Raw genomic sequence first — 27,898 nt, 5'->3', positions numbered from 1 at the left:
CTACTGAACAAATAATCCATTTCTAGGTATTCTTAACTAGCAGACAAAACATCAAACATTCCAATAATGCAGAGTCAGACCTTAGAAAATACAGATAAGAGAATGAAATACCAACTATGTCTCTCAACTAAGCAAACCCTTCATTGATCATGTTTCTATTAGGTAATGCCAACTTTCAGCCTTATTAAGAATATTTTCATAGAAGCAACTACAATATTCGAAGAAAGCAGATTTTTGCACGGAAAGGCTTGTGAATCCTCTGGAAAAAACTTTTGAAAGGATTTAGAAATGCTGACCAGAATGCTCCCTGATTACATATTACATATTTATGCTCTCCTGCTTCCTGCTTCTCGTTTTAGCAATAGCTAGTTCATAATGAAACTATATATGGAGTAATTTCCTCACTAAAAAGTTTATTTCTTTATTTACCTTTTTACAAAAACAATATCACATCCTAAGTATTCTAAAAACAGTCTAAATGGCCAAACTATGTCCTGCAGAGTACCATAACGCTGCAGTTATTTCTGACCTATGTTACTTTTCAAAGTGAATCATAGCTGACATCTCTGTCTGGGGATACCTTCAAAAATCACTAAGTCATTGAGGTAATTTATAAGATGGTGAACTTCAGTAAGTGATTGTGTCAAAGCACATATTTTTGCTTCAGTGAATTCACAACAATGAGCCAGTTAAAGGGAAAGAATTTAGGAGTAACTCTTGTACTTGCAGTATACTTGTAGCTCACTGTCAGTTTTATCAGATTTTTTATAAATACTAGTAACTTTTAATCTATGAACCCTACAGGAATAATGCAGACTATGAAGCTTAATGATTTTAAACATCATTGACAAAATTCAGTCTGTGCAGTCATTCTCAGATCAGGTACAAAACACTCCGGAAGCCAAATTTTCCTTCCGGCAGGTCCCTAACTTAAAACACTTCAATATGAATCACCTAATGCATTAGTCAAGATTCTTCATATTTGTTTTTTGTTTGGTTGGTTGGTTGGTTTTGCATGGCTTTTTTTTTTTTTTTTTTTTGTGTGGGGTCAACTAATTGGAAAAAAACCCAGAAATTACTTTATTAGTAGAATCATAGAACAGTTTATGTTGGAAAGGACCTTTACAGGTCACCTAGTCCTACTTTTCTGCCAGGAAATCTTCAACCAGAACAAGTTGCAGAAAGCTGCATCCAACCTGACATGGAATGTTTCCAGGGATGGGGCTTCTACATCTCTCTGGACAATAATGTATATACTGCTGTCCTCATTCCTTCACAAAAGTCAACAGACAGGACAGACACAACCTATCTGCTGATTACTTGCACTGAAGTCCTCCTCCCAGAAGAAACAATATTTTAAATGGCAGAGAAAGATACTTTTTTTGGTTTCTTTTGAGAACAGTCCTTAAGTCATCATTTCACTCTTAGTGAAGAGCCACAATCTAAACTATTACAGGAAAAGAACATTGCAGAAAGTTTTGAAATAATTTCCCTACTACCTTCCTTTCCAAAACATTATTAATAACATCCAGTATCACAAAGATTTGTGAAACTCTCTTCAGATGTAACGTAAAAATTTATCCTGGGTCAAAGCCCATCCTTCTAGTTTAGCATTGGCTCACTAGCAGGAGACTGTAGCTGAGTGTCTGGGAGAGAAAACAGAACAGCAAAAATCATCTTCCCAAATCAGCTGAAAATCAGGATGTTTTGAAAGTCATAAGTTCAGCTGAATCCTATCACTACTTTAACTACCTTGCTTAAGTTCTTGCGGTCTATGTGTTGCAATTCTGCACACATACTAGGATTGTCCCCCAAGGCTTCTTCAACAGTTAAAGAAAATTCAAATCTGACTAATTAATCTTTCATATGAAATGGGTTAAAATTGACAGAACAAATTTGTGGCCAGCTAGGTACAAGAGATATAAAGCCCTCTCCTATGAATAATGGAGCAGAAACATCAGAGATAAAGAAAAGAAAATCTCAAAGTTTAAATTCCTGTCCTGAGGCACTGGGTTTTGCTTTTTTTTAATTTTTTTTTGTTTTAAATTGCTCTTCCAGAAACTAAGAACAAAAATTTTTAAATAACTGAGAAGCATGTAGGCATTCCTCTAAATTGGGGAATTAGCAACTGTGGGGATGAAAAGATTAAAGACAACAAGGAAGGGTTTAAGGAAAACTAAAAAACTTGATTTCTCCAAGCTTCCCACACAAATAGTGGTGACTTCTCATGATGATAAAATGTGACAAACTTTTCTGCTTCCATGTTTGTAAATTCAGTAATGATGTTGCTATCAATGAAGACAGGTTGAATAACGTGTGACACCTGATCTGGACTTCAAATAGCTTGTCCTTATATAAGTTGGAGCTACAGAATACTGAGCTAAACAGCAGCATTTTTCCAGTTGACATTCACAAGTTTACATATACATACACACAGAGAGATGTGCCTCTGTCAGTCTCTCTTGGATGCTCCATGTATGATTCCATGATTAATAATTTTACAAAGTTCAGTGACTGAAGCAAGTACCAATGACGAAAGCTCACCCCTAGTACAATCAAAAGAAGTAGTACACTGCCTGAGAAAAGTCAAGAGTCAAAAAACCCGTTGATTTTTCTTCAGTGAAACAAAGTATTTCACCCCAAGTCTTCTTTTGCATGTTCTGTGAACTCACCTCTATTTTATCCTACGTGTAATCTCTCATTCTCTTAGTTGAGTGAAGATAGACTGAAGAACTACTGTGATTTAAAAATCATAATGCTAGTTAAAGTGTGGGTTGGCTTTTCTTTCCCACTCTTATGTGAAAATCAAATAAATTTCTCTGAAACAAATCCCACATGTAAATCATGCAGGTTTCTGTGAAACAAAGAAAATATGTTTCCTAGCTATACGTAGCACAGTGTTTCATATGCTTTTGGCAGAGTACTACTGCTCAATATCTAGTTCTTAAACTCTGTGCAAAATATGAATAGACTCTGTATTAAGGTAAAAACCTGCAGCACTGCCTTATAAGTTGTCATTTGACAAATCAAAAAGAAGTAAATGATATTTCTTGTAGTACTTAATATGCTATAACTACACTTTTACATTGCTTATATCCTGAGAAACTCAAACAACAGTGAGATCAACAGTAAATTTATGTAACATTATGTACATAGCATTACACAACCAACACTAAGCTGGAAGACAAACCTACCTAAATAAAAATCCTTTAACATCTTCAAGGAAAAGCAGACATTTATCACCTTGCCACCAAAGGAATAACACAGAAACAAACACATTTACTGATTGTCTACATTTTAGGTTCTGCCCATCTGCCATGCTTTGAGGAGAACTATTAGACATTCTGGGGGCCTGAAAGGGTCAAAGACAGAATAATGAAAGCCAAGAGCCTGGAGAGCAATATTCTGTCTGGCCTGAAAGGGTCAGGAACAGAATATCATGCCAACAACAAAGCTGCTCCTCCTGAAAGGGAGGTTGTGGACTATCAGGGCTCTTGGCAACATGCTTAGTTTCTCATCATTCCAGAGCCCGAGTTAAATATATTTCCAGGGCACCTGCAGGTCTAAGATAAGACCAGCACAAACAGAAGAATGTGTGAATCCTTGAACAGACACGTAGTCCCTCACTTGTAGAACTTACATAACTTGTATTCTCATGGTAAGAATAGCAGTAATGTAAACAGTGCACTCAAGCTTGGTAGAAACTGACAAGCTCTCCCAGGAGAGTATAAAAACTCTGGTTGAGGAATAAAGATTTGCTACTTGCCACCAGAGCAGTAGTCCGTCTAGTCTCTCTAAGACGTCCCTGTGAGCTGGTCTCCGTCAATGCTTCCTGCCATTCCAGCGCTACCTGGAAAGCCACTCCGGTTTGGCAGAAACTAAACAAAGGACGGTGCCAGAAATCCCTCTTCAGGAAAAAACAGATCTTCCTTTTTTAAAAAAAAACCTCCAAAACATGGACTTTCCAACTAGCTGATGTACAGATGTAATTTAAAGGTAGGCATTTGTACAAGATGGTACTGTACTATATCTTGCTCTCTTTGGTTAATGTTACACTTGCTTTTCCTCTAAATTATAAATGCCCTTGTAGGTAAAGTATCAATACAGTTAAGTGTTGTAGGTACCCAGGAGGATATTATCTGACTTTTTAATGTCTTCTAAGTCCCCCTACACTAAATGTCCTATCTACCAAGTTTACAAATCAAAAAACATCTTGCTGTAATATTGACTGCTGCTCTCCAAGTAGCAACACACATCTCTGAGGAATAACACAATGCTTTATATTGAAGCAGTTAACAAATTTATTTCAGCCTTTCTCTACAAGATAGTTGCCTACTGTTAAAATTACCAAACATCTAACTGGACTTGTAATCTTATCTGCTTTTTATTTCTATGGAAAAATAGGATGCTAATATCTTATAAAATTTCAACTAATTACAATGTATTAATTACAATGAATTAATTACATAAGTTTGGGGTTTTTTTCTATTTATGGCAGAACAGCAAGAATTCTATCTATTATAAAATGAAGGTGCCAGTCTTAAGGGAAATATTTAAAAAATCTCATAGTTGAATCCATGTATATTTCTTTTTAATTTCTTTGTAATCCAAATCTTTGATTTCTGTGTAATAATCTTCTGTGTTTTATTAAAAAAAAAACCCACAAAAATACTTTTAGAAGTTATTGCAGTTGTTTTTTGAAATTGTTTTATAACAAGTCAGTTCTGAAGCTTCCAGAAATAATTTTCTATTTAGGTTCCTACTGAAGAATTCAGTGAAATGCTTTTGCTTGGTTTACAATGAAGTTGGTTTGTTTTGATATAGAAGTCATCTTAGGACACAAAAATCTTGCAAGAGCTCTGAATTTAACATGGCCCAGAAAATGATCTTTTTGTGTTTAGGATTTGTTTTATTTACTATCATCAATAACTTTTATTTACTATATACCTATGTTCCATATTGAGATTTTGGCCCTAGAGCACCCAGTTTGTATTTTGCTTCCAGTGAAAAACACTGCTGGCTGAAAAACACTGTAATCTCTTAAGATCTCTTTAAAGACAAGAAACGATACCATCTGCTCCTCCCTAACAGGCACAAAGTACTCTTCGTACCATAAACCTAGAACTTACAGAGACATTTAGCAATGCAAACAAATGCAATCAATATTTTTTCTTAAATCAGCATGAAATACAAAGCTTTTTTAACATATTAAAAAATATTCAGATTTGAAGTGCAGCAAAAACCTTTTTAATGTTAAACAAACAGCCCTAATGTCAGCAACAGCTCTCATATTTAGGAACTCATAGAAGCTCCAACGAAGGAAGAGGAAAAAGTATGTCTGAATAAATGCAATCCAAATAAATTGTTCCTCCTCACCCAAATTGCATCCCGTTAAACTTTCTCTATTGAAACATTTCAAATATATGTGAAACTATAAATAAGCATCCTTAAATTTTTTATATATATATATACACACATACACATATAAAGACTAAGCACTGCTCACTGGATCACTCAATACTCTTACATGTTCCTTCAGAGAAATACAGCATCAAAAAAAATGTCAGAAATTTATGGCCACGTGACATAAAGGTTGTTAAAAAGAAAACCAATTTTTAGCTTAAATTGTAGCAAGATTTATCAAGCAATGAAATATAGAGATATCTCTGTAAATTTCCAAGGGAAGGGAACTTTAGACAAATACTACACTAGGGACATTAGCTTTTGTTGCTATTTCTCTGACATTAACACATCGATTACGACTTACTGCTGATGAGTAAGTGAAGCTGTTTGGGAGATGCAGATAATCAATTTACTTGGTTTTCCATGCAATGCAATGCAAACTACTTGGACTGTATTGAATAGGTTTTCTTCTCTTAATTGAAAAAATATGAGCTCCCAATATCAAACTATATACTAATTGAAGAGTTGGAAGTAAAAATTGAGTTAATGTACTGAGAATTGTACTTTACATATATTTGGAGATGTTATCTCATATCCTAATTATTTTTAACGTAAGAGCTATTGCACTCCATTCTGGTAAGATCTGGCATCTCCTTCCTGTTGGTTTGTTGTTTTTTTAAATGCAAATGCTCTTTCAAAATTGCACATTAATTTGTATGACCTTTTCAACATTTTTTTGAAGAGCGGATTGATTAACTAAAATTGTCTCTAAATATTTGACTAAGGAAAGAAGTGAATTAGCTTCAGTCATATTAATCCTATTTTGTTTTCCCTGCGAATAACTATGGCTTGCCTCCACAAACAATTTTCTAGAATTGGAAGTATTTGAAGCAAATTTTAATTTGTTTTCATTTAAGTACCTATGAGGTGTACATTTCATACAGGATGTGATGAAACATGGTAAACACACCATTTCCAAAAAACAAAGCACAGAACTGCTGTAGGATCCCTTTTAGGAAGCTGAGAGGCGACTGAGTGAACCACGGAAAACCCATTCTTTGAAGAGGAATCCATATTCCCAGCCATAAGATTCTGAGATACCAAAAAAGAAGCAGTGCCCACTATAAATCTTCATGCCTAACAAAGAAATGAGTTAGAAAGAATCCACCCTGCTACATAGCTGCTCCTCTCCCATCTACTTTTGTCTTTGGCACAGAAGTAAAATTCACTGTCTGTATTAGCATCTCCTGCTGTAACAGGTTTCCGTATTTGCCAAGAGCAAGACTTGGTTTACTCCCCATGCAGGTGAATACTTCAGCGGCATGAAAGGAATTCCTCAGCACAGCATCTCAGGGATAAATGCCAGTAGATCCCTTTGGTCCCAGGGCACATGTCCTACCAGCAATTCCCCTCATAGCTTTAAATTGTAAGGGGGAAGATGTAGATCATAAATTAGGAAGAAATTCTTCACAATGAGGGTGGTGAGACACTAGAACAGCTCATCCAGGGAAGTTTTGGATGCCTCCTCTCTAGAAGTGTTCAAGGCCAGGTTGGATGGGGCCTTGGGCATCCTGGTCTAGTGGGAGGAGTCCTTGCCCACGGCAGGGAGTTGGAACTACATGATCTTTAAGGTCCCTTCCAAGCCAAACCATTCTGTGTTTCTATGATCATGGTGCTACTATTGCATCTGAATACAGTTAGGAGGAACTCAGTTGTGAAGGAGAGACATTTCAGTTCATAACTTAGGGAGAACTGCTTTATATTGAGGATTTCAGTTTAGTACTTAAGACTTTATTCAGTTCAGTTCAGACATCATTCTGGCAGCATGAGAAGCTGCATCGAACCAACCTGGTTCAGACAGCTTAAAAACAAATAACTTTTTTTTTTTTTTTTCCTTCCCCTTAGAGCTAACTACTTGCAAGAGCGGTAATACACTAGAGTATAGAAATAGAAAACACACAAAAAATGTAATTATGTTCCATGAAACGTTTGCTCAGACATTGTTACTCTTAAGAGTAATCTGGACACAGGGAACACCAACCACGGTCACAGTTAACTCTTCAGCTGAAGGGCAGCTATTAGTACCTCTGATACTGGAAATGACTCAAGCTAAATATTGAGAGAAAAACATTCACACTCTGGTTTATGGTACTTTTCAGTACTGCCAGGATAGTAAGATCTACATTAATTCTCACAATAAGGTGTTTGATAAAGATCATGACAATATTTGAAGCTCTGTGGAAGGAACAATGACAAGAATTAAAAAGCCAGAACTAATTTATCTAAGTTATTGTCCCAAGATGGGATCATATATTTTCAGTAAAAAATCACGAAGTAAACAGCCTACCTCTCCTCCCCCCAAAACGTAACATCCTAAACATCAGTCAACTTCAGAATTAGCACTTTTAACTATTTAAAAATAAAATAAAACAAACCAAAACCTTGGTAAAAGTATTTAGCATAAATAGCTAACATGAGATTTTTTTTTTTTCCCAAGGAGCCTAATGAATGCTTCAGCTGCATTTTGGTTTAAATTAAGTAGCTAATTTATGTTGTACTTCTTTGTTAACTGCTGCTGATGGGCAGGCACAGCAGCATGGATGCAGAACAGCAGTAATGGATTTTGCATGACGTCAATATTTACCAGAAAATGAGTCTAGGGACAAATAAATCCTGCTTTCACTTACAGCTGTATTCAAGTGCCTTGCATGAGCATTTTGAGTAAACCCCAAAATGGTAGCTCCCAGAGCGATGACTGGTAGTGTGTGGTTATGAATGGCAAGATTCAAACCTAAGGAGCTCTATTCAGCAGCTGAAACTCCACATTCTGCCAACAGGCTTTTTAAAAAAAATTATTTATCAGTTTCCTTTCAAATAATGGAATCCTCTCAGATAATACTGGGGTTCATGTCTTCCTTCATAAAGCAAACCATTTACCTTACTGCTTCCAAGAAGAAATACAAGCAGCCTGACTCAGAATATGTGTTAAAGCCACTGACTGTTTTCACAGACACATTGTTCCCAGTAAGGGCTCAGTATTCCGTGCTAAATAAAAAGAAGTGGTGATAGGAAATAAAATATGAATGTGAACTGTAGGAAGTGTTGTGATTCCTGGTTGATCAGATGTATATATTTCTATGTAAAAATAAGAAACATGAGAGGAAAATATTGCACCTCTGCTATTACTGATTGGTCCTGATCTTTTATTTCAGTTTGAGGTTGAGAAAGGTAAACATCTGTAAGTCTGCAGTGTCAAAAACATATTGCCCGAATAGCACAGAACAATTTACACAATTAACTTCCCAGGGCATTGAACACAATTGCATTGTACTTCATGTCCTAGACTCTCCCTCTGGCTCCTATGCACTACATAAAACAAATAAACAATAATAAAGATGTAAAATGCATGAGGAAAAGCAGCAAGAAATTAGTCTCTCCACCTTAAGCTCAGTAGAGAGTTGCTGGGACATACTTTGAATAGATAGGGCTTCAAGTTCGGAGAAACCTGACTAGAAGATAAATGGTTCTGATAACCTTCAAAGCTCTACTCATCACTGAAAAATGAAAGTTTCCTACATAGGTCTCCAATGGATTACCAGCTTCATTGTCTGGAATCCCTCCCCATGGCTTTTCATTATATTTCATAGTCACTTAAGCCTTTTCCTAATGAAAAGACAATGCCAAGGGTGAGTTTATGAAATACTCCAAAGTTAAGTTGATAACAATTTAATTAAATATTGCTCACTAACAACGTCTGGCATGACTCAGACAATGAAAGGGGAAAATGAATACTGTAATTGCTTCTTTTGCTGCCTTTTCACAATCTTCTGAGATGCTCTTCCCATGACATTGTCTTTCAGAACGTGCTGCAGAAGATCTGGTTACATGACATGATTACTCAGTTCAGTTCTACGCTCAGCATGAAGGATTAATTTTTGACCCTGGGTTTGGTACGGAGAGGGCTGTGCATGATCAGATTTTGTCTGCTGCTTTTTAATTAAACTAAGGGGGGTAGGTCCTCAAAGGGAATAAGCAATCATAACTCTGTCAAAGTGAGTATTTACCAAGCCTTCTCCCAATGTCAACAGCAGAATCTTCCTGTTAAATTCAAGCTGTATTTTCCGTGGTAACGCACATCTCTGTACAGAGCAGGTTCACGGCACGTCTTATAAGCAAGACTCATTTTAATACACCTCATAAACGCACACTTCTGTATTTTTTTCAGATATCCATTCATTCCTTCATGATGCAAGTACTGCAGAGTTTGTGCTCTACGTGCTATGTAGCATGCTTTCACACTACAAGTCACCCATGATGCATAAGCAGATAGATGGTTTCCCTAGCATCTCCTCTAATAGAACTTCTACAATGTTATGTTTCTTATATGCTTTATTCTTTCCACATACAAACCAAATCTGAGTCAATGCCAGCTTAGATAAGTAGTTTGGGGTCAGTGCCCAATCATCTGCTGCTGTTGAAATAGGCAAGTTAGTGATACGTTCCAAAACGTGCATGACATCAACCATTTTCTGTGGAAGACATGGAGAGGTGTGATTAAGCTCACATTTCCCCTCAATATTGGACGGCTCTCATGGCTTTGAATTGTTTAACACCATAATCTTGTATGTTGAAAACCTATATAGCCTTCTAGTAGATGTTTGGTATAATTATCCATTAAAAAGCCCAATAAATAAGTAAGATATACTTAGGTTGTGTTAAAACCATATTAAAAGGGGGTATGTAAGAGTTTTACCCATGTGAACAGGAAATCTAAACAGAAGAATGCGTAATATCAGGAAAATTAAATAAGAAAAAAATATGAGTTTGTTTTCAATAACAGATATGCCTACAAAAATATGCACAAGAAATACTATCATGTGAAAAGGAAAATAAAGTATATCCCAATATGAAACTTAGCAATAGTACAGATACTAGGTAGTGTACAAAGCCATGGGCTGCTCGGAATCAGACACTCCTACCTCACCTACAAAACAGCCAGAAAAAGCATTCCTTGTGTTTGCAAAAGAAGAAATCTGCAGAAACAGTTCAAGGTACAATAGGTCACCATCCACTCTAGAATGACCTTTATTTCTCTCCTGATCATTCACGTAAAGGCACATTTTATTGATGTTTTTCCCCAGATTGACATTGATTTTCTGACTCAGAAGAAGACCGGCTGTAACACTTACTGAAATTTTTCTTCAGTAAAGCTCCTGGTTTCGCTTTTTCCATGACAGCCTTCATTCCCAGACTTTGCTTTTAGGGTAACAACAGGAAACAAAACCTTCTCCTCTTCAACAACAGAATTACAACAGTTCACAGGATTGCTGCTGCCTTTTCCAGCCAAGCATGCTGCCTCCTAATCAACACTGAAGTGGTTTCTCCTTGTTCTCTTGGAGAGGCACTGGACTTTCCTCTCTGTTCTTAATTTTACGTGTCCAGCCTGCATCAGCTTCTGTCTTAATCGATCTGGTGTGCAAACATGGGTCAACAGGAGGAGTTACAGCATTTTATAACCCAAATCCATTGTGCTCCATGATGAGCAAACAACCCTGGGAACTAATCCAGCAGACAAGGGTGTTTTTCAGATACTACTTGTTTCTTCCCTAAAAAGCAGCCATTTAGCAGCAGGTGCAGAAAGGCACAGCAAGAAGGGCTCAGACATATCATACACAGTATTTTGGAGTACAGAACATTATTCCTTCACTATATTCATAACAAATGCTCCAAGCATAACACTAGCAGCATAAAATAAACTGTATTTACTTATCATAAAGGTACCATTGTGGTTTTGGATGTATGTTCATCCTTACGTAAGACAAACTAGGCAGGTAACAGGGAATACATGGTCACAAAGGAGCCATCAATGCATATTCCCTATCAGGCAGTTATGTAGGTCTGTTATACTGAGCCAAAAAGGACCTATCAGCAGTTTCATAAAAAGACTGGCAACTCTACCAGTAAATGCTGAACCTACTATTACCACTAGAATCGCACATGTACCTAATCTCATGGGTACACATGAACATACCCTGGTGTGTGTGGCAAGCACAGCTTCCAGTGTGGTTATTACACCACCGACTACATGTTGTGAGAGCTGCATTTGGCACAATGAAGCCTGGAAGCTACTGAGTCTTGCCTCAGGGAAGGATGAGGGGGCATTCAAAAAATCTCACAAATCAGGTGGATATTGTCATTAAGCAACTGCAAAGCCTTCTACAAAGGCCTCTTAAAATCAAAAGACATCCCTATATCAGTAGGCTGTCTACACAGCAGTGCCCTCCATCTGCACAGAAGGATGCAAATTTTAAGTTATGTTTATCACACCATGGCCAAACTTCGTGGGCAGTGGAAGGATCCGACTTTTTCTAGTAATGGCTTATGTATGACTGGTTCATCTCAGGAGCTCAAGTATTCTAATTCAACAATATTAAAATAGTGAAAGGCATAAACTCTTACCTATGCTGTATTAATATTTATAGTAATAATTAATAATAAGATATATAATAAGTAAAGACAAAATTACTAAGCAAGAATGATTATGTTTAGAGTAAGAAATGATTTTCCTTCGTAATATTTCCTAGTAGCAGATGAACTGAAGTGGTTCATTTCTGCATTCTCTTTGGAGAACACAAATCAGAAGCATAGCATCCACGACAAAATCATCCATATTAAGAGCATTTTTAAGGTATTTTAAGGAAAATGTACTTTCAAAAATTGCTATAATTGTGCCTAGACAAGTTGGGACACATTATTAGATGATGCATGATTAGACCACTAGGTTAGATTAGAATGACAGTATAGGGGGTTTTCTGTGTGTTTCTCAATAAAAAATGAAAAAAAAAAAAAAAAAGTGACTTTAATTACATGTGTGTATTGATGCTTTAGCAACAATAGAACCCAGAACAGGAAAACAGAAAAGTAGACATGATTCCAGAAAATAGAAGAGGAATCTATACACTACATTACCAAGTTTACTTCATTTTACTTGAGTTGTATTTTTCTTATTGAAACTTCAGATTTTAGAACTGATTCTTCTGTCAGGAATTAAGCTTTGTTGCATCTAATACAGTCATGTAGTTATACATCTAATGACAAATTTTCATAAGATATTTGTTATGTATAATAATATATATGTATTTATGTATACAGGTTGTATCTTTCTATCTCCCACCAGAGAAAAAGGCACAGCTGCTAAAAAATGTCTGTCTCAACAGGTGCATGATACAGGATGTTTATACCAGGTTACATAAACAAATGACAACATTACTTCTTGGAAGTAATTCTTATTAGAAGCATAAGTTAGAATATATTGTGGTACCTCGGATACAAATACGTGGTCTGGATTTTTTTATCACTTACCTCAATTTCAGACACAATTCAGTCAACGTGTAAATGAGAGCAAATTATCTGAAATGACCAAACCTAACATACAATTACAGTCATTACAAGCATAAAAACTTACCTTTACTTTCCAAAATGGAGATATGTTCTATGATTTTTTTTTTTGTGTGGCTTACTAAAAACAGTCCATACATCTGCATTCTGACTACATTGTCAATAAAAGATCTTAATGCATGTTCACTTGCTGAAGAAATTAAAAATAATGTTAATGAGAATGCCCATATCTATTTACATTCAAGGTAAATCACACACAAACACACAAAGTATATAAAATAGAAAAGAACAAAAAAGATGAAACTCCATCTTATTTTCTCCTTCTTAACTAGCCATTGTGGTTAAGGGGGAAATACATTTTTTTGAAAATTATCAAACCACACAATAGTATTCTTTTAAATTTAGATTTCTAATCTGCAAAGCTGTTTCACTTTAAGCAGCTGGAATAGATTTCTCATCCTTCATTTACAAAAAAAATATTCTTTTCTTCAGAGCACATTTACTTCCATAACCCACTCTTACTAAAATAATTGGAAAATATTCATCAGTCTGATACTGATTTCAAAGTAGAAATACTACCTAAAAAGACACTTTAATTATTTCGTAATTATGAAACTCCCAATAATTTTCATAGATTCAGAATATACAATTAAAGCAATTTAAATATTGACAAAGTTAGAAAGCAAACAGCATAAGAGTAATCAAAAAAGAACCTGTCACAGATTTCCAGAGCTGAAGCATGAGTCAATCTGATCGTTCATCTGCCTTTCATGACTACGCTCCCTATTCAGGCTATTGCAGAAGCATAAGTCTATCAATAAATGCATTTATGGAACAGAGTGTGCATTTGCTTAAAGCAAAAAAAAAAAAAACACTTTTTCAAGTGTATTGATAGCACTTTCTGATGTTTCTAACTGTTTTACCAGGGCTCTTTGAAGATGAGACTGCACTGTTGAAGCTCTTTCAAACAAACAGCTCTAATCCTGTTGTGCTGGACTAAAAAGTTTTTTAAAGAATATCAATATATTGATGGTGAATCCTACTATTTCTGGTACTCCAATGACTGAATTCTGTTACATGGTCTTATATCAGGAATAACAGCAGATTACTGTATTTCCATTAACTAACTGTCAAGATCAGGTAAACTGCTTTGGTCGTCTCTGAGGCCATTAGAAATCTCACCAATAATATTTTGGTCCTGTGTTGCCACTTCCAATCAATAATTTATATTTCTTGCCTAAATATCAAATTTAATGTGAAATCAGGTATTAAGTGAGAAATTCTTTACATAACAATCCTATACTAGATGAGCCAAGATGTCTAAAACAGAATAATTTCCTAGCCCTTCAGTTACAATGATCTATCTAAAACAATGTCCTGCAATTTTTGCATAAGTCTGATAAAATATTATACTGTAGGTCTGGATAACTACAAAGCCACAGAGTGTTTTACTTTAGAATTATATTGTGTCCCATACTGTTTCTGGCAGTAAAATGACAGAAATAAATGAAGAATTGTATAGTTTTGCCTGGGCAAGAAAAGAAAGACTATGAAAACTAAGTCTAAATAAATTTTTAGCTTCCAAAAGCACAACATTTTAAATAAGCAGAGAATTATCAATGAGTCATTATTTGTCTAAAATATAAAGTATCAAGTAGCAGAAAACATATAATTCCAGAATATTTCTACAGAAAAAAAACAAATTAAAAGGAGACATTTTAACTAGATATGAGGAAAATCTTTTACCATGAAGACAGTCAAGCATTGGAACAGATTGCCTGGAGAAATTGTGCAGCCTTTGGTTTTTAAAGACTGTGATATAGATAAAGCCCTGAGCAGCCTGGTGGCACCAGAGCTGACTCTGCTTTGAGCATCAGGTTGGATCAGAGACCTTCACGTTTTCTGGTTCCACCCTCAATTATTCATTGGTTCCAAGACTTTCATTGTACAAACACTTTTTAAGTAATCAGGAAATCTTACAGACACACAAACTAATGCTCTAGAGAACAGAAGTTTCAGACAAGCAGGGAATAGAAATAAAGTGCATGAGGGAGCAAAACAGGTGGTAAAATGTACAAGAAAATATTTTTTTTAATTACTGCCTCTTTAAAGCTTAAAAGACAATAAGTATCAAGTGATAAAAGATTAAAAATTAGAGAAAAAAGATTTGTATGCTAGTAACTAATATATAGTAGATAGTAAATTATATGTTATTGATAAGGCATCACTTCAAAGATATTACACAGGAAAGTTAGTGCATAAATACAGATAGCAAAAAGGGAAGGAATACTTTAAATTATTTGAACAAGTATGTAGTTTCATGCACTGCGATACTTCTCACAAATAACTAAATGGGAGCTGAGACCTTGGAGATAAAAATAAGGTCAATGAAAAGAACTTTGAAAAAACTGAAAGCTATCATTTATTATTGAGTTACAAGATGTTTTAAGCTCTGGCATAAAAGAAACAAAATAAGAAGTTCTGAAAAACAGATGCAGGTGTTCACATATGGAGTTATGAATAAGTCAGAAAATTTAACATTATGGACTTTTGGTAAGAAAAAAGAAGGCAACATCAACAGTAGAGGTAATGGTGATACCAAAATAATCAGAGAATAAGAGATGGCAGCATATAGAGGTGCACCAAACACTGAACAATAAAAGGAAAAACACCTAAACAGCAAAAAAGCTGTTCTCATGAACAGTGACACAAGAGTAATGACAGCGAGGGACAAGATTCCTTCAAAGAGCAGAATACCTTGCAAGCAGGTCTATTGGCACAGCTATGCTATTAACACAAGCATCAATAATTTTTAGAACACCAAGAGTAAAAGAATGAAGGATAAGATGAAGACATTGAAGAGCCTGACCAAGCAATAAAGATGACAAAAGGATAAATGAAATGATTGATGGTACAAACCTTGATACCATAAAGAATAAGGAGTGCAGAATGGGAGAAAACTACCGTTACATTATGGGATGCATTTGTAGGAACATAATTCCAAGACAGGTGAATTATATATTAGTATTTCATGAATTTTAATTAGCATACTTGATTGAGAGAGGAAACACTACAATTTTAAATTAAAGCTTTAAAAATATAAAATAATTGGGGAAACTGAGCACTCATGTGAGGCAGGAAACAGGCTTCTGCAAGAGTCAACCATTTCCCCACCGCATTCTTCACAGTACCAAAAAGGGGCGCAGACTTTGTCCCCATTTTTTGCTGCATGGGTGAGATGGTAAACCAGCACCACCAGAACTCAGAAACACAGACTAGACATACAGCAAGGTATTTGGAGCATATTTCAATCCTAAATTCACAAAGCGGTTTGTCACAATAAGAGTTACAACTGCTAACCCAAAGGTGATTCAGAATTTTCTTTACACAAGGACATTTAGATCCACATTGCACATGAACGAGCAAACTGAAAGAGATGATTACTGAACTGATTCACGGACTACAGATGCTAAATCCAGTCCATAAAGGTACTGAGGCAATGAAACGATACAAATAGTTGATACATGAACACTACCAAGTCCTGAAAGATAAAGGAAAAATTACAAATCACTTGAAAAAGCAGCAAAGGCATTACACTACTCACCCCTTGTGCAGAACAATACCTGCCACAAAAGCTGAATAAAGCTGCGTCAATGACAAGGCATGCATTTTAATTGCCTTTCAGAAGTCCTCTATCCACACCAATTATGCCACAGTCAATTAAGAAACTTTGGCCCAATGCTGAAGGAAGATATTCCCCATCCAGTGCAAACCATTCATAAGTAACAGAATTTCGACTTTTTTCCTGAGGCTTTCATGAGGTAACCTAGTCTTAGCGGAGCAAAATCTTGGGTAGAACATATAGCTTGAAATAAGTACTCTTAGGAACAAATATCTGACTAGCTATTTAACTTCAAAGATAAAGCATAACTTCAGACAAGGACCTCCACCTTTTCTCTCCAGTTCATCCTTAGATCACTTCTTGCAATAAATTAATTTAAAATAGCTGGATCTGTTTCTAGAGTATTTTTTATAGGTTCACTCACCTTTTCCCACTTATGGTCAGCCACCTTATTTCAAGACAAGATTCACCATGAACTGAAAGAATCAGATACTACCTTATTTTGAAAAGAGACTCTCCATCAGGCAAGAGAAACTTTAAAAGCACAGTGGAAAGACTTACAATAAAAAAAAAATGACTGAAATAAAACATTTACTTGTTTTGGTGACTTCCTCTTCATCATTCATTAAGTGAACAGTTAACTAGAAAACTTTCTTGGTTTTGTCCTAAGAACATTATGGCAATATACAGAAGAATAAAGAAACTTCACACAGCAAAACTAGGAGTCACAGTGCTATTCTCACTGAGGCTATTCATTTGTATTTAATAAAGTCTTATTTTGTTTATGGTACTCATTCTAACAATGCACTACATGCAGCTATTTCTAGGCCAACAATTTTAAAGGTCTACCCCATAAGTTCACTGTAACGTATAAAATTTCCAGCCCATTTGACATCATATTTAGCACACAGACTCTACCTTACAGACCCAAAGAAAAATGTGGCACAAAAGGCATATAAATTTTTCTCATCAGAAGACAATTGTCCTTATCCTGAAGACAAATTTTAATTAGTTGAAAGAAAGTAATGAGCACAGTGTAGAATACATAGAGAAAACAGGGTAGCTGATATTTTCTCATCAATATCCCATGCAAGCATATGTTACAGTGATAAGTACATATTTTTGTTTTTCTAAAGCTGATTAACTGTATTAACTTGTTGCATTCATTTTCTGAACCTTTGTATTTTGTGAGCTAGGCAAGTTAGTGTCAATTACAACTCAGTGTTTTCAAACTCTCTGTCACTCCTGGATACAGCAGAGGGCATTACATGTATGAATGAGTAAAACTCCAGTGTGCGCCTGTCATACTCTCCACTAAAGCTAAACAGAACAGTTATGTTACAACTAGTCTGTAGTTACTCCCGTACACAGCAACATACACTTAAATAGAGTAAGATACATCGATCAGTACATTATGAAACTGGAAGAGTATAGAAAAAAGAAGAGTGAGGTGGGTACAAAAGAGAAAAGGCTGGGAGAAGAATGACCGTTCAAGAGAGGAAAGGAAGGTACTCCTAGCGTTGCACCATTACACAAAAAAAACCTGATACGTGCTCGGTTTTGTAATTACTGTTGACTGATTTATCTGGTTTTCAGTTTTAGGTGATTTGGAGCTATATGATAACAACAAACTCACTTCATATGTGAATTCAGTCACACACGTGACCTCAATTTCAAGTTCTGTAAATCATATTAGAAATAACAAATTATATTGAAATATCTATCCATTGACTTCCACGTGTCTTAGTCAGAAATCATGAGCAAGCATAAAGTGACACTTAAGTTTAACGCTACAATTCTTTAAATTTCCAGTCAACTAACACTGTGAAAACACCCAAAAGTCTTTGTAGGCATTAATTTTAAATATTCTTGGCTTGCACAGAGATACTTAAGTCTTCACAGTATTGAAGAACGTGGTTACTCATCCCTCGCCACAATGGACTGGCATGAAGGCTTGAAGCACAACTGGCCACCACAGGATGGAGGTAAGGCACAGACAGGACAGCGTGAGATACTGCAGTATGGAAGTTCTTCAGTCAATTTAACTCCATGATCCTTTCATGACTTAAAAGCTTGTACTTGTAGAGACTAAGGTCATTATTTCAAAGACAGAAGGAAAAACTCATAGTCCTAGCCATTAACAGCAATGTGTGGGAAACTACTAATAGAAGTAATAATGCTTTTTATTTACAATTAACTTATTTTGTCTCACGTCTCCTCTACGATCTGCTTGGTCTAATCCATTTTGTCTAGCTCTTCTCTGTCTTCTGTTCAGAGTAGATTTTTTTTTTTTTAATCTCACTTTCAAATAGTGATGATCCTAAACTGTTACAGTTAATTCTGCTAAGAACTTCAATACTGTCACATTTTACGCTACTCCATTACCAGGTTATTATTTTACATTTCCATTTCAATTTTCCTTGCTATTTGAATATGAAATGCAAAACTAAGAAGAGACTTGAAAGAATAACCATAGACGCTGCATTACAATAGAGTTTACTTGTTAATGTAGACATGGAGTAGTATATAATTAACTAATCACAAAAATTAAAAAGGATCTTATCAATTTATATGAAAACACTGAGTCCAGGCTAAATGAAAATACCTAATGGAGATTAATTTTACCATTCAAAGATAGAGAATGAGCACCAGTAAAGAAAAAAAAGCTTGTCTTTCATCTGCATGCAGCGTTCTGCACTTCTGTGATTATTTAAACTGTTGTTAAGAATTGAGTATACAATAACAATACCCGCACATTAATATATGCTATTTATTTCTCCCCCTCCTTTTATGCAGCTCAGGATTGTTTCCCAGATAACTGTTGGGCTGTTTTGTCAGCAGCAAATGGTGATACTGTCCCTTGGTAACTGGACAAATGGTGATTTTCAGCACAGACAGGTTAGTTTTGAAGTGGGGATAAACTGATGCTGATGGAGACAGGAAATAGGATCATGAGGCAATTTTCAATTATTATAAAAATAACTTTATTAGAAACAATCAGCCAGAGTAGGAATAATAGCTCTGTACTTCTCCAAGTGTAATATCCTATTGCTCCTGCAAAAGAAAAGAAAAGGAAGCACATGAAAAAATAATTCAGTGCTCTACACAGCACATTGGCAATTTTTCCACACTGCTTACCCTTTTCCTCTGCTTCCAGCAATTACTGGCAGGACACTGTCTCTACTCCTTCTAGGCACAGAGGACACAGAAAGCTTTAGTTCACCATCAGAAACATCAATTTTTCTGTACAACTGCAATATACAAGTGCACCACTGTCATGGAACATTTATTGTGATCCTTACCTTCTGCTTTCTGAATCCTTGCACCATTTACTGGATGACTCTTGACTGCTACATGACACCTCCAAACAGGAAAAGGACAAAGTCATACTGATTCACTGTGGCTGTGTGAACAGGACACAGCTCTGGAATTTGAAGCTTCTTCTCCTGCAGTGAGATAACTTCAGCACACAGTAAACAATATTCTGCTAATAAAAGACCTCCACCCTAGCGGCCTAACAATGGATTCCAAGTTCTCATGGGAACGTCTGTATTGTACTTACTACTCTGAAGGCTCCTCCCAGGTCCTCTCTCAATTGGGAATATAATGTCTCAATGGAAGTCTTCTGGCAGCTGTCCCTGCCAGCACCTTTGAGATGCAGTCTCACCTTTTGTCCTGCTAGGCTTGATTCAGCAGCAAACAATTTAAACAAGTCATTGTCTACATATTTCTACATCTGGGTAAACTGCATCTGAGCCCAGACAAGGCCAAGAGTAAAATCTCAATGCTGTAAGTCATCTAATTGCATTACCATACCTTTGTGGTGTCAGGTTTAACAATTCCTCAAGCTCAGTGAACCATTTACCTAAATATCACATTCAAAATGCAGGTTATAAGACTGACTGGGATAAGGTCACATTTAAATACACAGCTGTCTGTTCACCGTTGGTGACATCCAATTACCTGTATGTCATGATAAAAAGTGTTTACCTCTGAGATACACCAGCCATGCAGGAACCTAGAGCACACGCCTAATCCCAAACCAAAATGTATATATACTTAGCATACATACAAACGTAACACACCAAAGCCCCTTTGTTTGCAGATGAGATGCTGGGTCCTCAGATGAAATCCAGACTTGAAGTACACATCCTTTCTCCCCGAGGGGACAGTAGAGCACAGTTGTTCTTGAAACCAGCACTCTGGTTTGTACCAGGCATTAGGAGTTACAGGGAAACTTACCTGGAGGTTCATACACATTTTTAAGGCTTCACAAATGCTCTTTATCCATTTTCGACAGGTGACATTCTGACCTTACCAGTTACCCTCCCCCCAGCAATGAGCATATCACGATACATAGTACAGAATCACAGAATCACTAGGTTGGAAAAGACCCACAGGATCATCAAGTCCAACTATTCCAATCAATCACGAAACCATGTCCCTCAGCACCTCATCCACCCGTCCCTTAAACACCTCCAGGGACGGTGACTCAACACCCTCCCTGGGCAGCCTGTTCCAGCGCCCAATAACCCTTTCCGTGAAAAATTTTTCTCTAATGTCCAGCCTGAACCTCCCCAGGCAGAGCTTGAGGAGATGTTCTTTATTACGCATCCAAATGGGAAGTGACAGGCTAATGCTTATACCTAGCGTTACCACCGACGTACACCAATTTTACAGACTCATACTCCAGTGAATTCAAATAGTGCCTCCTCCCAATCCAGCCCCAAATCTGGCTTTCTGAACTTCTCAACATACTGTGCTATCAAGTTTTTTTTTAGTTTCCATAAGTTTCATCATAACAGATTAGTAGCTTCAATTAGAAAAAGCAGAAGAAAACACACACAGAGGAAGGTCATCAGAGAAAGTTACATTCTATCCACACAGTTCACAGCATTACTATTTTGATAAAGCGGTACAGGCTATTAACAACACACACAAGTTAACTACATGGTAAACCTAGATCTTATCTTTTAAAAATAATGCTAGTTATTGAACCCAGTTCATTGCCAATAGGGAAAACACAGATAAATAGGAGAGATGACATACCAAGATGAGTACATTTGGTAGCGCCAAACCAAGACAGAAACTGGGTCACAAAACATCTAGGGATAAATCTCTCCCTCCCACTAAACCAAAAGCAAGCCATATCCCCCAAACTGAGCCAAGTTGTAAGCAGCCTGCAACATTTTTGAGATGCACATTGACTTTCATTTAAGAGGTACATTTCCCTAGACAAGTACAACCACTGGCAGAGCTTCCTCCAGCCCCTGAGGAACCTCGGCTTCATCTATTACTCTTACAGCCCACAAACATCAGCCGTTCCTATAAAACTCTCTCTTCTGGTACTCACGTCTCTTTTCTCTAGAGGTGATGAACAGCTCTTCCTCCCAGCTAAAAGAATCCAGTGGAAAATGCTGAAGATCAAAAGCCATTTCATGCCTGAGGATACTATTATTATTTTGCAGCATACTTAAAAATGACAGCTATTTTACAAAGCAAACAGAAAGACAAAGTCTCAAGAGCAAAGCTAAAACTGAATTTGAAAAGGTAAAATCAGAAGAAGTAATGAAAATTTGGGGCAGGATGAAGAACAAAGGGATCCAAGGAGTGATGACAACAACAGTAGTAAACATTAGAAGTATCAATGCTTATCCATATAGCCCCTTTTAGGTTTACAGGAATATACTAAAGGAGTACAGCTGAAACATTTTAAATGCCTACGATTAACAACAATACAATTATTAGACAGATATGCTTTGACAGTACTGGGGGAGATGACTGTGGTCATATCTAATAATAAATTTTGGATAAACAGGAGCATAAAAGTCAGTGTGCTCTATTACCCGAAAAGGGTCTACTTGCTTCACACTTTAGACAACGAATACAGAGAAAACGGACCTTTATTTTTTAAACATATGTCCTTCAGAACACGTACATTCTTTGCTCATATAAAACATTCATCCTCTCTTCCAGTGAGGACAGGCGCTTCACAAGGTTTGCTAACAGATAAGAGCTGCTATGGTGACTTAGGCTAGGAGCATTCATGCAAACACCAGCTATTTATTTTCATTGTCTGTTTGCTGTTACAAGACATTGAGTTTCAGAGGACAGCTCACCAGCTACACATTTTGTGAGCTGTGCAGGAACTAACGAACTTTGCCTTTTTACTTCTTCACAAACAGGAATAATACAAAACTGTTGCAGTCTTGGTTATACTGGCCATCAGCAAAACCAACTTTTGTGGTCTGGGAAAATCAAAATGTATCCATCACAGTGCATGACACCAAGTTGCAGAGTCAATTTAGTTAACTGGATTGTGTGTTCCATAAGTCTTAGGCAAACAACTGTCTTAATACAATGAGGAGGTGGTGAGAATCCGCACAGTGAAAACAAAGCAAGCGCCATCTTCTCCAATATTAACAACTGCTCAGAGTACAGAGAACTGAATATATTTCACATTGTAGTCACTGCAAGAAGATATATAAATTTTGATAGGATCCCGTTCTTGAGATACTGTATTGCTCTGTTGAATTAAACATTATTTAATGATTCACCACTTAAAAGGGTATTATATATAATGCTTACCCCATTGATATCAGTGAAGTTTCTGCTTTTTCCAGAAAAGATAACTAGTTCTATGGAAAACTACTTATTTCCTGTGTAAGGCCTAAGTATCCATAAGGTAAAGGTAGCCACTAAATATAGCAACCACTGTATTATTTTTATAATTCATCTATGGAGAGATTCAGGTTATCACATCATAAGTGCTTACATCACTGTTACTGGTGTAACTGCTAAGCAGCCTAAAGACGAGGACTATTTCAAGTAATTGTATTTCCATCAAAACAGAAGCAACCTGCCTGTTGCACTTTCTTGGGGCATTTTATTTTCAACTGTATCCATTGTACATTACTGTTACAGAACAAAAGATAAATATTCTGGATCATCAGATTAGGTAGGATGGGGAATTTCTGAAATAGTCATACTTGTTCATGTACTGCAACAAGTTACTCCAATACTCACCTTCACGTTTCATCCTTTAACATACCTTAACTTGACTCATTCTCAGTATAAGAAATAAGTAAAATTGATGACTCCTTGTCTTGGGCACTGACTCTTTGCCCAGAATACTCATTTCCAAAGATCACTCACAGGCTTTTGCATCTCCTGGTACCTGACAGTTAAAGCAACAATCGCACTCTGCAGCCAGGATCACACCTGTAAGGTCAGTCTCCACAATTCAACTTTCAACTGCTGCCTGATAAACCAAAATAATCTGATCAACCACGTTGGCTCTCAGACATATTTGCCTTCATCATCAAATTTTCCATTAGACAAAAATAAACCATTCAGCCCTGAAGAGCAGTTAACCACTTGGGACAAAAAAATGATAATAAGCTGCAGATACTCATACCTGCATGCTATCAAATGCTAATGACACATCTCTTAGTTTCCTCACTTAATAAAAGCTGCTTCTTTCAATGTCTCTTTTTTACAGACTCACTGCCTCACATGAACACTACCAACCGCCAGTTTGCTTTCAATTGACATGAAACTGTTAATACAAGTAGATTTCCAGTTTGTAGGAACATTGTGACCACATTTATTTGCCTTTGTGTTGAAAATGTAAATAAAATTGTATTCATCATCATTGGTGGGACACTTTGGGCACCATTCAGACATGTGCACCAACCCAGACCACGTGTATTGCACTCCTGCGTGAGCACTCCTGTCCTGTGAACTGTGGTGCTCTTGTATGAGGAACCACGGAGCATGGTAAGGAGGCAGTGAAGTCTGCACCCTCTTGCATGGAAGACATAGTTTCTGTGTTACACGCTGCTGAAGGATTTTTCCCAGAGGGCTGAGGAATCTAAATGCAGAAAGCCTGACAAAATTTACTGCAACCGAGAATCTAAGGCACAGAGAGATTAAAATACCTTGCCCAAAGCCTTTCTGGAAGATCGCATCAAAGATGGAAATTGAATTGAGCTCTCATGAGTGAGTATCAAACACAAGACCTTTTTTTTTTTTTCCCCTTTGAGGTGGTAGAAAGTATAAAACATGCCCTTATCACCAGAAATTTCATAAACCTTGGGCACTCTGATCACAATACACATTTTTAAGGACATAGTGTCCTCTGAACACATATTCATTTAATCCTAGAGAAGATGAATGTGCATACATGAGAATTGTACATTAATTGTTACATTTGAAACATAGATATGCCACATTAATATGCTTGCATTTATCTCTGCTATCCATGCAAAGAAACAAGCACTGCACGCTAAAGCTAACAACAATATTAAAGTATCAGGCCTTGACAAACTTGACAATAACTGATAGAGGAAGGGGGTGTGAGGACATGAAAAAGGTTAACACAACAGTCAGTTTAGTGAATAAAACAAATGCATAAATCCTGTTCAGTAAGTCCTGCAGCGAGAGCTAAGGATCTGGTAGGACGTAGATTTCAACAGGTAACAGAAAAGCTTGTAATTACTGAGCTCTGGAACTGGCTGCCACAGGAGCTTGTGGGGGAAGACAGTATCAGCTGGTTCACAAAAAGATACACAAATGCATGGACAACAGGTCCCTGATAGGACAGTAGAGGACTATATACCCTCCAATTCTTCTTGAGAATCCAGCAAAACAATGACTATGCTCATCTAATTTGCTTGGCGAATGTACATTAAGTGAGACGTGCAGTTAGTGTGCATTTCATCTGTCCCCTGGGGCACCTCTACAGACAGATGTTCCTATCTACATGAGATTTTAGCTTTACCTGCTGTAAGGAGTTAAATGTTCCCTGGGAAACCAGGGTTCTAAGATTTTCATGCAAAATTTCTGGAAAACGACAATGGAAATGGAATTTCTAAGGCAACTGAGCCCACAAAAGCAATTAAAATATTATTGCTCCCTGGCTGATGCACAAACAAGGCTAAGCTCTGTAGTATCTATACACTGTTATTTTTGGTAATTGGAAATTATTCTTCCCATTAACTGTAATTATATTATTATAACATCTTGTACAATACAAAAGTAAACTCATTGGAGAGGCTTTGCATGAGTGGCCCTAATTTGATGAGCATCTCATCACCTGATCACTCTGTATACAGGGTGGGGATGTGCATTTTGTGATGTGAGCAGTAATGATTCCATGTGTGCTTACAACTCCTAAGTAATTCTTCAAAAACTAAACCCTGGAGGAGGGTTTAAGAAGTAGAAGCATTTCACTTTTGTGAATGGTTCTGGATCTCGCTTTTTTTCCTAGCCCACAGAAAACCACCTCAAGCCTCATTTCAGAATGCTGTCATAATATTTGCAGGCTCAAGACACGAGATTTCATTAATCTATACCATCAAGATCTATTCCAATATTAAATAAGACAATCAGAAAGCTACTCGTATGAGAAGATTACTCTGAGCCAAGACTTCATGGGTTGGCTTTATTCCAAGCCTTATAAGATTTCTTAAAATACTCAACATAAAATCACAATAATAGAGCTCTGCCTCCTGGGTAACGCTTTCCCACTTCTATGGAAAGGCTCACTCCAAGAATCCTATATATATTCCTTATCCTGTTTATGTGCAGGCTTGTCCTTCAACTCGTATACCTCAAGACTGCTGCTTACAATTTAGGTTAAGCAGTAAAACTGGGATACATGGAAAGCCTGTAAAGTAACCATTTCCCAGTTCTGCGTGTCCACTATGTCTGTGAAAATACTTGCATTGATTACACTGGTACTTTTACAATTTCCTATCAAGTTATGTGAAACGCTAAACGTCTGGAGATCACAAGTTCTCTAGAACAGTTCTCTAGAGACAACACCTCTTTAGGGATGCCACAGAAGTCGAAAAGCTGTAGGAAAAAACCCATCAGCCTACAGGCTATCCTCTTGCTTATGCAACCTATCACACAGTTGATACTCATCACCATATTGGGTTCCAGACAACTTACACTCCATCTGTCAACAAAACCCCCTTATCACCACTAACAATCACTAAGCTATCATATTTTTATTTTTAAAATCTGAAAAAATTAAATAAAACTTAACAAAGGGAAAGGACACATTAAAAGCAATTTTTTATTACATCAATATGAATTGGCAAGCTTTTTTATTATAGTGTTTTCAGTCCTATTTAATAGTTTATGCAAACTGTTTTTACACAAAGGATGCACATCCACTAACTCTGCTAAGGACAAATGCTAGCTTCCTTGAAGAAGTTACTTATGCTCTCTACAGATCACCAGCTGAGAGGTGAAGCAGTAACCTGTTAAGCCTCTCATTCCATCAGGCTATTAACACATTAAGGGGCAGCAACTGAGTCAAAAGAACATCCTATTTTCCCTTCCAAAATTATAAGAAGCCACGCCTACTTTAGCTTTTTCCTGTCCTGAAGTTAAACTTATTTCACAGAATCACTGATATTTGCCCCTTTACTTAAAAATCTTCCTCTGACTGTCTGTTAAAAGCTAACAAAATGGTTCTTATTAAACCTAGTTACATTTAACATTGTGATCAACATCAAATTCTGAAAAAAACCCCAACATAAATTTACTTTCTTTACATGCAGATGGGCATTAACTCTTTCCTGAAATCTTGTATAAAATAATATTCCTCAAATATCATGATATAGTCATATAATATTTATATTATGTTTCATCAAACACTAATAAAATATCAAAGCATTATCACAGAGTTTTTAAGTCCTCTCGCAGTGGACAAGAGAAAAATTACATCTTCATATAATCAACAAATATTATAGAAGCTCAATCCAAAATCCACTGATGAAGGTTATGGAAGTCTCCCCATTAACTTCTATGTGCTTTGAGATAAGGCACCAAGATAAATATTAGCAAGAGAAACAAAAGAAATGAAAACTTACCCATGAATTCAATTCCTAAATGGTCTGCTATAGCCAAGAAAGCATGTAGGAGAAAAAAGAAAAAGAGATAGGAATGTTAGAAAGAGTCTAAAACATGAACATCACCTTTATCAGCATTGGTAGCATTCAATATTTATATGGTAGAGCTGCAGAAGTCAGTGCAGGGGAAAGGACCTGCTGTGTGAGTACTGGTCAAAAAGAAAAGCAGAACCCTGCCCTTCAAAGGGCAATCCTAAAACAGGAATTTAGGGCATTGACATGTCACAGAAGGGCAATATATTTGGGGAAGGACAGGAATGCCTTTAGTCATGATATTTATCTTTGACTGAAGTGCCTCAGGCCAACTATCTATAGGAATTTAATCGTCTCTTTCTCTGGAAAATCCTCCACAAATATGCTAACTACAAACATTAGTTAGACAAACTTCTAGCTTTCATTTTCTCCTAGAGAGATCAAAACCTAAAGAGTTGAATCGAAAGTTTTTCCTGAGTTTTCCAGCTCTCACTACAGCACAGTGGGCAGTCTTGCACCCAACACGACGCATAAGTGCTCTCTGTTGTGTAACAGAAAATCTGACTTCAGGAAATAG

At 36.6% G+C, this 27,898-nt stretch overlaps 1 protein-coding gene across 2 annotated transcripts in view; it reads right to left on the bottom strand.

Annotated features, from left to right (window-relative positions):
* NRG3 (neuregulin 3) overlaps nt 1–27,898 on the bottom strand; it is a 390,074-nt gene that overhangs the window by 45,056 nt on the left and 317,120 nt on the right. Inside the window, exon 4 of one of the 2 annotated variants that reach the window (XM_069863204.1) lies at nt 27,310–27,336. In XM_069863204.1, the coding sequence (XP_069719305.1) occupies nt 27,310–27,336 (27 nt within the window). The remainder of the gene's footprint in view (nt 1–27,309; nt 27,337–27,898) is intronic. The other variant, XM_069863205.1, reaches the window with a different exon arrangement.

The sequence above is a fragment of the Phaenicophaeus curvirostris genome, chromosome 9 (assembly GCF_032191515.1).
Source record: "Phaenicophaeus curvirostris isolate KB17595 chromosome 9, BPBGC_Pcur_1.0, whole genome shotgun sequence".
Lineage (NCBI taxonomy): Eukaryota > Metazoa > Chordata > Aves > Cuculiformes > Cuculidae > Phaenicophaeus > Phaenicophaeus curvirostris.
This window is presented reverse-complemented; position numbering and strand designations above follow the sequence as displayed.